At 39.8% G+C, this 11,013-nt stretch overlaps 1 protein-coding gene across 4 annotated transcripts in view; it reads left to right on the top strand.

Annotated features, from left to right (window-relative positions):
- Window positions 1-11,013, top strand: part of TRABD2B (TraB domain containing 2B) — a 231,039-nt gene that overhangs the window by 198,153 nt on the left and 21,873 nt on the right. For 2 of the 4 annotated variants that reach the window (XM_018553025.1, XM_018553026.1), the window contains one exon: window positions 6,698-6,943. In XM_018553025.1, coding sequence (XP_018408527.1) covers window positions 6,698-6,943 — 246 coding nt within the window. Of the gene's footprint in view, window positions 1-3,711; window positions 3,728-6,691; window positions 6,944-11,013 lie in introns of all 4 variants that reach the window. The other 2 variants (XM_018553024.1, XM_018553023.1) reach the window with 2 other exon arrangements.

Here is an 11,013-nt window from a genome sequence, read left to right as displayed (position 1 = left end):
AAGTATCAGTACTTGGTCTGGAAAAAAATGGTATTGGTGCATCCCTAAGATATATATATATATATATATATTTGTAATCAGTATTTGCGGTTAGTAAGAGCAAATTGTATTTCTGGTGTAGTTTGGCCTGTGCTATCTTTCGTTTCTGGAAAAGCTGATATAGTAGACAGCTTTAGTGAGGTAGCATAGTTTGTAACTATGAGAGAGACTCAGCGCTGCACTTGTACCTCATTTATGTAGAAGAGATCGAAGAATAAAACTTGCCTTTTATAATTAGGAAATTTGTTGTGGAGAATACATTTTACAATGGTGTGCTGGAGAATGCTATGATTCTATGGGTAAATAAAATATAGTCCTCTATGCTGACGTATGGACTTTGACAGGTCACATTACCAAGCTCTCCTCCCGGCTTTCCTTTTTTCTTACTCATTCATTCTTTATTGTGCTCCACTGGCTTTAAAATTTTCAAGTCAGCAGAGCACAATACACATGAATGAGGGGAAAAAAACAGCTGGGAAGAGAGCCCAGTCACATGATCTGTCAAAGTCACATGCCCAGCTCCTTCAATCACTGCTGTGCTCTGTGTTCCTTTTTCCTTTTTTTTTTCTTTCTTTTTTTTTAAAGCAGCGATTTGGTCACGGTTTGGCAATACTACTGCTTTTTAATGACTCCTTAGTGACCCCTTAGTGTCGTGTCAAATTTTATTGAACAATATAACAAGCAGTAGCTTCTTGGGAATGTTCAGCTGTAAAGCATCTTTATTAATTATGTTTTCTTTTTTCCTATATACTTTTTACGTCACACTGCTTGATTTATTTATTTTTAATCCTAAAGTGTATTTCCACTTTTGCAGCCAAATTGGAATAATAAATATTTTAGATTTGTTACATATTCCTGTTCATATTCCATAAGCTTAAAATTAAAAAAACAACACTTTTTGTAGTTTAAATTGTTTTTACTTGGGTTAGGGTTGGGTTAGGGTTTGATGGCAATGTTGAAAAATTTAAAGTACTGCATTTTGGGGTCAAAAACAGGCAAGAGGAATACACATTATTGGGTACTCCACTAGGGAAGTCAGAAATGGAAAAAGATCTGGGGGTCATAGTAGACCACAGATTGAACAATAGCATACAATGCCAGGCTACAGCAAACAAAGCGAGCAGGGCACTGTCTTGTATTAAAAAGGGAATGTACTGTAGAGACAAAGCGATAATTTTGCCACTTTATAGATCACTGGTTTGGCCTCATCTGGAGTATGCGGTCCAGTTTTGGTCACCAGTCCACAGAAAGGATGTCCTTGAGATGGAGAGAGTCCAGAGAAGGGCAAGTAAACTAATTAAGGGGCTGGAGGACCTAAGCTATGAGACAAGGTTACTAAATTTAAACTTGTTCCCGCTAGAAGGGAGGAGACTAAGAGGAGACATTTTTAGTGGTAATGGCAACATCAGCAATAAACTGTTTTTACGGTAAACTGCATAACAAAGACTAGAAGCCACCACCTAAAACTGGTGGAGAAAAGATATAACCACAAAGAGGGTAGGGGGCTTTTTTTCGGTTAGAGCGGTTAAAGTCTGGAACTCGCTGCCACAAGCAGTGGTATCAGCTGAGAGTATTAAATCATTAAAAAAACATTTAGATACCTTCCTCAGAGACCATAACATACAGGGGTACAGGTACTCTTAAAAACTAGACCACACAGGGACTCGTGTACACACACACACACACACATGCACAATCACATACAGACAGACACACAAAGGATGAACTTGATGGACCTGTGTCTTTATTCAACCTCAAATACTATGTAACTATGGCTTCTTAAGGGTTAAAGTTTCTTCCTGCTGCTCCTTCTTCTGTAATGTTACGAGGGGTAGTGAGGGGTGAGGGGGCTCTTCACTGTATGTTAATCAAGTTAATGGGAGAAACACAATGCTTAAATTTCAGTCCTAAGTCTTTATATGAGGACAGATCACTGTGAAGGTGATGAGAAAACCTGGTATCAGCCATGATGCCTGCTGCAAAATCTAAAAGGTGAGAAATATATTTTTAAACATTATTTTTTCATTATGCTGTGTGAATAGATACACAAAGGAAACATATAGAGGGGTTTTCTCAAATTTGACTGCAAAAGTGGAAATACAATTTAAAGGTGCTACATCTCCGGATGGTAAGAAATCCATTATGTCCTATATGTGCTCAAATCTCAGTCCCTCATTTCTGGATATCAGACAAGTTGTCCATTTGTATAAACATACAGCTTTACATTTTTCAGACCTTAAGAGAGTCTTGACTTGTCACGCAGGAACATTTTTGCAAATTGATGTCATTCATAAAATCATGTTTGCAATCTTACCAGATCTCATTCGTCCGTAATGTAAATAAATCTTTCACTCGTCCTGATCCTAAAACGGTTTGTATGTGTGTGTGAAGTGGAAGCTGTCTATATTGAGCGTTACATTCACACAGACATTGTCTTCCAAGCGTGACAGTTTGCTGGTAATTGTTACTATTAGGATTCCAATACAGTGTGAACAACTCTCTGTGTTTAAACTGGAAACTTTTAGCACTTTGTTGAATAAAAACTTCATATGTGTAATGCGATTACCAGCCACTTCCAGAGCTTTGCCCAGTGCACTATGCAAAATGAACCCTTCTGTCTCCAATTTTGAGGACTTGAGAATTTTGTTTTAGTGTCTATAACTGTGATCATCTTGAAGTATAACTGCAAATTATACATTTTTACTTGTTTCTTAAGTCCCTTAATGCTACTAGTATGATATGATAGTACCTTTGCTACAGACAAATTCAATTTCCAGTAATATGGCCTGCAGCCCCCTGGCTCTGAGTATAGCCTCTCGCCTTTCTAATCAGCACCCTCTAGTGGTGGCCATGAGTAGCTCTTTTAAATGAAAGATGACTTCAGACACAAGCTATGCTGCAAGAAGCAGTCTGTATCTTCAGTAAAGGTAAACTATTTTATTGTCATTTTTAGATAGACAGCAACAGGTGCAAATGCATTATGTTTAGTATTCTTCAATGTAAATCTTACCAACGTGTCCTAATATTGTAAAAGGTTTGTTTCAGCATATAGTTTGGAAACATGCAGGTACATGGGAGAATTACATGGACAAACGCTTCTTTATGCCTAATAGTACTGCACCGTGATTGTACTCCCTTGCGTCTCTCTCTCTCAAGTCTATGGGTCATGCTAGATCTCTTTTACCCTTTTTTCTGCTTATATAATGACGATATAAACTGCAATTCTGGGCAACAATTGAGACCCAATGAGAGAGTGTGCCTCTTTTACTTCCTTGATTTCTGGCACATGTGACTAGAGCACCTGTGCCGTGTAACCTCCTTTATGTGTCATACCTATGGACTTTCAGAAATCAGAAGCCTGAGATTCTGGAGGGAATGGGAGGTGATATCGGGTGTGCCCATGGACAAGACTTATAGTGTTAGTGTTATTTCACTGTGGTGAAATGTGGGGATAGAAGCAATGTATGTAGCTGAAAAATGTGGGGACAAGAAAAATGTGGTTTGATAGTTTCAGACCTGCAAAGGATTATACCAAACTATTATCATCCTCTAAACCAACAGCAATGACTTGACAATATGAAGACTAACCAGGCATTCGCCACAATATATGGGCTACAAATAGGCAATTACTATAATATGGGGGCAACCAATGGGCAATGCCTACAAACCCAGAGCAATACCTAAAAATGTAGCTTTTGGTGGCTTTATACATTTCCTGCTCCTTCAAACCTCTTGATCACCACAGCATCTGAAGTATGCAATGAGCATGCCAGTTTACCTAAATTCAAGGGCTATGAATGTGAAATGCTGAATCTCAAGCTATTTTAGGCCATCATCTTGAGATAAGGTCTCTATTGTAGAGCACAATGCTGTGGCTGAGGTAGTTCACATACACCAGGGGGTCAAGGGGAACACCCCCGGAGAAATCTAAATGTTTAGAAACACAGAATGAATACCAGGCCTATTAGTTAAAGAGTCCAGAAAGCTACATTTTTTCATTCTTAATTGGGAGGACACAAGAATTTACAGCAAGTGCATTTTGGTGGTCACAAAATGGATGAATGGAAATGGGAGGCAGGAATCTTTGAAAGAGATTCAGAACTTTTTCAGCCTATGTAAATGACTTCTGCAGTACCTGTACTTCACATCGACTAAAATGTTTTAAATCTCTTTCAAAGGGTCTTGCCTGCCATCTCCAAACAGTTTCCACAACCCTGATGAGGGGTGATTTTTGTACCACAATGCGTTGGTGTAACATTTTGTGTCATCCCAATCAAGGATTAATAAATGGAGCTTTCTAGACCCTAAAAAAATTAGTGTGGTGTGTAACCTATTTCCATGACATTGTTAGTGAAGAGCTGCTTTTGCCAACCCCCATTCAGAAGTCTTGTTATTAGCACAGTGATAAAGATATATCCTCTTCATTGTCACCAATAGCTCTGCAGTGACAAGTCAAGGTGGCTAAGTGGGACCACATACAATCTTGACTCATCTGGGCCCATACATTGCTGTTTCCGTAATTCCTTGCTTCCCTATCAATACTGGGTCCTTGTCAGTTGTCCACTGATGCAATCTGGACCTAATTAGCTCTGTTGTTTCTCATTTGCTGCCATCCTCCTCCAGCCTCGGTAAGCACCACAGCTGGTCTGCAAGTGGGACAGGATGGGCTGGAAGGGAGGAACTGAACATCATACATACCTACTAGAAGCTGTTGGCTGCAGTCCAGGTGAGTATGTGCCAGTTTAAACAGCAATTGTTACATCAGTTCTAATGGCTGGTTGGTATCTCTCGCCTAAGCCATAAAGAGCCCATGGTGCCCGGAGACCCATTAATCTTTTTTATTATCTGAAGTCTCTGGCCTAAATTCAATGGTTTACAGGTATGTACACTTGGTGGGCTTGGGAATAGTTTCCTGCAAAACAAGCAGGTGTTTTCAGATCACCAGATTATGTGCAAAAAGAATTGAGGTGGACTATATCAATACTTGTGTGAAAAGATGAGCGGGAAGGGTTTGCTGTTTGCATGTATCTAAAGGTCTAATGTCATGTTTGAGTATAATAATAATGATATTAAAACTGACCTTTACCCATATCTTTAAAATAACAACAAACACACCTTTAGAAATGTTTAGTAATGACAATCTACAAATACATACTTCTAGATAATTGCCGGCTTTGTATTATTTGCATTCCTTATTTCTCTTTTCTTCCCCAGTCTTCTGCCAGTGGCCATGTTTACTAAGGGCAGATTACTGGCTCTCCTTTTACTTCCTTGATTTCTGGCACATGTGACTAGACATGTGATTAGGACATGTGACTATGCACATCATCTCAGGGGAGGAAAATGCTTTTCCCTGAGATCTCATGAGATTACAGATGAGATTTCCCAGCATTGCTCTGCTGATGACAAGGCAATCCCAGTGTGCATTGCTTTGGCAAACTGAAGTCATTTTGCACTTTCAAAGCAGGAAGTGAATGCTCTGCAAGTGTAAGTATTTCATAATCACAGCATTTTACACCTGACATGTCTAAGCTATTATTAATCATCATACATAGAGGGATGCATTGGTAGAATTTTATTTTTGAGTGTAAAGGTCCACTTTAATAAATAGTGCTTTACACAGTAGAGAGGACCATTCTGTCATTACTTTGCAATTGTTCTTTATTTACACACAGAGAGAAAAGTTGTAGTGGGTCTAATTAAAAAAAAAAAAACACAGCTGCTTTCTTACTGATTTCTCAGCCATATTTAGGGGCCTGTCCTGCTATGATCTGCCTGTTTGTCTTGAAGGCTAACCATTTCCCCAAGTATTCTTGTCCTTGTTAGTCCCATCGCTAGGCATGGTGCATAGCCTTTTTTCTATGTACAGTTTTAATATTATTTTTATCTTGACTTAAAGCATACATAAATGTAAATCCTGAAGCGGCCTGAATTGGCAGTCCTGGTGAATCTTAGCCATGGGTGTTAATTCCTCGAACACAGACTTAGTACAAGAGCACTCTCAGAGTGGAATTATAAATAGAGCCACAGCAGGTTTGAATTAGACACAAGCTTAAAGGTGTTCAGACAGGGGTAAACTATTCATGTTAGACAATATGTTTTGGGTTTCTTAAGATCGTAAGTGCAAGGTCGACTGATCTGCTCCATACAATTATAGTAAGAGGAGTTTAAAACTTGACATATGGCTCAATAATATGATCTGTATTTTCATTTTTACTGTAACCTACACCACCAGAGCCATATTAATTTTATTATGAATCTGACGTCACTTGCTCTATGAGGGCATGTAGTACATATTGATGTTATTGTTACATCTGGTAGATGCACTCTGATGCATAAAATGACTGCTGAGAGCATAGCCATAAATTCAGCATATCACATAACATTGTTAAGAATAGAACCTTGTCCAAATAAATGCCCTGAAACTGCTGAAAGTGACACAAAACTGAGGAGTTAAATCATCTTAAAAATGTACCTTAATTTTTAACAAAAATGTGTATATGACTCAGCTGTAGATCCTCAAATCATCTCTAATTTCATGCGGACACTGTCCTTCTTTTGTCAGAGTGGCTCCCCAAGGTCCCTGCAACAATGATGTCTAAGGGTTTTCAGAAGACAGATTGCATCACTTTGCCATTTATTGTGTTTTCAGCACCAGAAAGGACCCAATCCCAGCGGAAGAGATGATGACTGATGAACCTTCGCTGAAGTACTTTGATCACATTCCCTCCACATCATCCTCCCCTGAGGATTCAGATGATGAGATGCTTCCTCCCCACCTCCTCCTACCAGACAGTATTAGCCAGCTGGAAGAATTTGGGAAACACAAAAAATGGTATCGGAGACACCACAGAAACCAACACCGACGGCAGTTCAATGATCTGTGGGTCCGATTGGATGACAGGTTTGTAGTGTTTCCGTTTTTGTCTGCCACACTATAATTTTCTTCTTAGTTCACAAGAAATATCAGAATAAACAATTTTTTGAGGAAAATATGTATTCTGTGACATGTGAATTTTGGGAATGCACTAAGTATATCTTCATTATTCCTTAAATAATACACTGCTTGGCCAGAAAAAAAAGTCAAACACTCTAATATTTCGTTGGACCACCATTAGCTTTAATTACGGCACGCATTTGCCATGGTATCGTTTCGATAATGTTATACAATGTCACAACATTTATTTCTGTCCAGAGTTGTATTAATTTTCACCAAGATCTGGTAATGATGATGGGAGAGTCTTACCACTCCGTAAAGTCTGCTCCAGCACATCCCAAACATTCTCGATGTGGGTAAGGTCTGGGCTTTGTGGTGGCCAATCCATGTGTAAAAATTATGTCTCATGCTCCCTGAACCCCTCTTTCACTATTTGAGCCCGATGAATCCTGGCATTGTCATCTTAGGATATACCCAATGTGCCATCAGGCTAGAAAAAATCAATTGATAGAAAAACCTGATCATTCAGTATATTTAGGTAGGCAGCTCATTTTTTGCGGATATAACATTGCTAAATCTAGACTAATTATTCAATGGAAAGCTCTTATGTATTTATTTAGCTACATCCAGGTGGTGACTTTTTTTCTGGCCAGGCAGTGTATATCTCAACTACAATATAGTACAGGAGGTGTTATTTTATTACAGTTCGTTTGTTGTAAAACATTGGATCATAAAGTATTCTCACCCAGGACTTACTATAGTCAGTCCTCTGTCCTGGGGCTAGATATCTCAGCATGCTCATTGTTGGTGGAATGAACTGTTTCTCATTAAGTTTCAGGCTTTCCCAAGATGAATGCCAAAGCTATTAATTGTAGACATTTTGTCTGCACCCTGCCTCTAAATGGATTATATTGGTAATTATGTGACCTTCTCTACCACCATATAATCACTGCTGGCTGGGTGGTTAAGGGTAGGGGAAGAGAACTTAGGTGTCAATCTTGTACGACACAACCATTGCAAAAAGAGAATCACTCAAACAGCAAAGTTCTTCATCTTCTGTATTGCACTGGCACTACGACGAACCGAGCTCATAATTGTTCTTCTGTTTTGTAAGTAGAGATTGTACATGACTAGGGTGGTGGGGATAATAAGAGGGTGCTCTGCTCTGTGTTGTCCAAATGCCATGATGTTTTAATTGAGCAAAACATTAGGACTTCCTGGTATAATGAGGCAATAATGATAGTCCAAATGTATAGGGGGCTAGAGGTGTTGGAGTTAGAAACATCTAATAACACTAAAACATTCTGGGGCTGATTTTAGGTGCATCATTCTTCTTCAGCATTTATAGACAAGGGATAGGCAACCTCAGCACTCCAGCTGTGGTGAAACAAGGGACAAGGGACATGGCTTTTCACAACCTATTTGTGTTTTAAATGAAGGATTATCTTATATTTTACCATACCCTTGATGAGGCTTTTGAGAACCAGGAGCTTCAAGGTTGCAAAGCTTGACTGTTTACTTGACTGTTTTACGTTTGAAAGTGTAGGATAACTGAACTGGCGTACCCTATCATGAGTACATTTAATCATTTCAAGTTCCTAATATCTGTCAGATGACACAGTACATGCGTCTAGGACTCTAGGGCTTTCATTTCATCCAGCCATTACAGTAGCATACCAGGTCACCCTATTCCTACTTTTCATATTCCAGGGACACTGCCTCAAGCCCTCTTTGAAAGTATGCCCATTGGGAAGGCTATTCCCAACCCTGTCCCCTTAGTGCTTTGTTTTTCTAGAAGAGGTGTCTCTTTATCAATCACCTCATGGCCTGGAGTTCATTTTTCTCTTCTGTGGGCTAGCGCCCCCCCCCCCCCTCTTTTCTCCCTAGTTTTTCTAACTTTAATACTCCTACCAGTACTCTTATGGGGATGATTTTTGTTATCACGACTCCCAGAAAGATTTGATTATCTTGTGTTTGACAAACTTCACCAAATCAGCACACCCTACCTAACTAGACGCTATTTTGTAGGATGTAACAGTTTGAGCCAGAATGTCCACACCGGGTCTTTAAAATTAAAGTCTTTGAAGCCAATCTCCAGCATTTATAGAAAGCACAAATAATTGTATAAGTACCTGAATCTGACTTAGTGTCACCCTCTTCAATCATCTTTACAACACAGCTTTAACTGGGAGAAGGAGAAGTGGCACAAGGAGACAGTCATTTGTGCTGCATGTTAATAGGAGGATAGAGCAGAGTTACAAAAAGATGAGCTCATTAGTGTACTGTTTCTCCTTTCACTGTCCAGTCACAGGGTGGGTGTAGAAAGGAGGCCCGTACGTTTTACTGAACTGGAGCAGAGAAAAATCAGCTCTCCTTTCCTGCCTGACAAAGCTGTGCTATGTGGCAAAGCTGTGTTAACCTTATAACTCATCTCTGCCCCCCGTCCACAAAAACGTATCTGTGGTCCTTGTCACTGCCAATGTGTTATAGAAAAATTAGCTCATTAGTCTACTGCTTCTCCTTTCACTGTCCAGTCACAGGCTGGGGGTGGGGAGGAGACCTGTAAGTATTAATGAGCTGCAGCAGAGAAAAATCAGGTCTCCTGTCCAGGCAGACAGGGCTGTGCTTTGTGGCAGAGCTGTGCAAATCTTTGGCACCTCTCATATATGTATTTTAATGGTGGGTGTATTAAGCTGATCGTCTGGAGTTCAGCACTAAACTCAGTTCTATTCACATTTCATTCAGATTCTGTTTCAAGAAAGAAAACTTTTTAGTTAGATTCAAAGACATTTTCAACCCCTCTAGAGAAAAACAACAAAACTTGCGTTTTAGGCATATTTTCGGAAGGTTTATGCTGAAAATGTAAAGCGTCAAATCCGCCATATGGCCAGTAATGAGCTCACTGCAAACTCCCGGTTAGGTTTGTGTGCAGTCTGTCTTGAAAGAGGAAATTATTTTCCTATGTTAATGAAAAGGTATCGCGTTCCATCTCTCTGTTACAGGAACAAACCCGATTCATACAGGCAAATGTACCTTTCAGATGCAGTTAGAGGAAATGAAATGTTTGGTTGAAATGGCAACATTTCCCTATTTGCAATGAATGAAGAAATATGTGATTTTATGACATAACAGAGTCGATTTTACAGCTAGACGTTATCTGTTTATGGGGACAGTGAGCTGTTTCTACTTTTGGAGGATAAGTATTCGCTGTGGCGTTGTTTTGATAAGCTTATTCAATGTCACAACATTAATTTGCTTCCAGAGTTCCATTAATTTTTCACCAAGATCTTGTAGTGATGATGGGAGAGTCGGACCACTACGTAATGTCTTCTCCAGCACATCCCAAACATTCTCAATGGGGTTAAGGTCTGGCCTCTGTGGTGGCCAATCCATGTGTGGAAATAATGTCTCATGCTCCCTGAACCACTCTTTCACAATTTGAGCCAGATGAATCCTGACATCTTAGAATATGCCCGTGCCATCAGGGAAAAATCCATTGATGGAAAAACCTCGTCATTCAGTATATTCAGGTAGGCAGCAGACCTCATTTTTGGGGGACATTACCTTGTTGAACCTACACCTGACCAACTGAAGCAACCCCAGATCATAACACTACCCAAAATCCAGGAGATTACTTTTTTCAAGTTTTAATTACAATGGGAAATAGATAAAACCCCTGCCAGGCTTTTTGTGTTCCATCGGGGAGATTACACTTCACTTTCTGACCCAGAGATTCAACATGCAGTGAGATGAAATCTCTATAAATCAATGGGAAACCCCCTTTTAGACATTTGTCACAACAACAGGTGTCCACGTTGGAAGATTCTCCCCAAACCCCATTGCAGCTGTAACATTTTGGATTTTCCATCACTTTTTGTCCCAGTGACAATGGTCATCAAGATAAACATAAGTCTCCTAAGTTTGCCCAATCTCACTCCAAACTGAGACCGACTCCCTCCCGTCCCACAGCTATACATCACAAAGAGGCAGACAATGCCCCTGCAACAACTGCCACCAGTGATTGGGCCAGGAGGGGG

This window comes from Nanorana parkeri, unplaced genomic scaffold (assembly GCF_000935625.1).
Source record: "Nanorana parkeri isolate BGI_ZX_2015 unplaced genomic scaffold, ASM93562v1 scaffold106, whole genome shotgun sequence".
NCBI classification, from domain to species: Eukaryota; Metazoa; Chordata; class Amphibia; order Anura; family Dicroglossidae; genus Nanorana; species Nanorana parkeri.
Note: the sequence above shows the minus strand (reverse complement) of the source record. Positions and strands in the feature narration are given on the sequence as shown.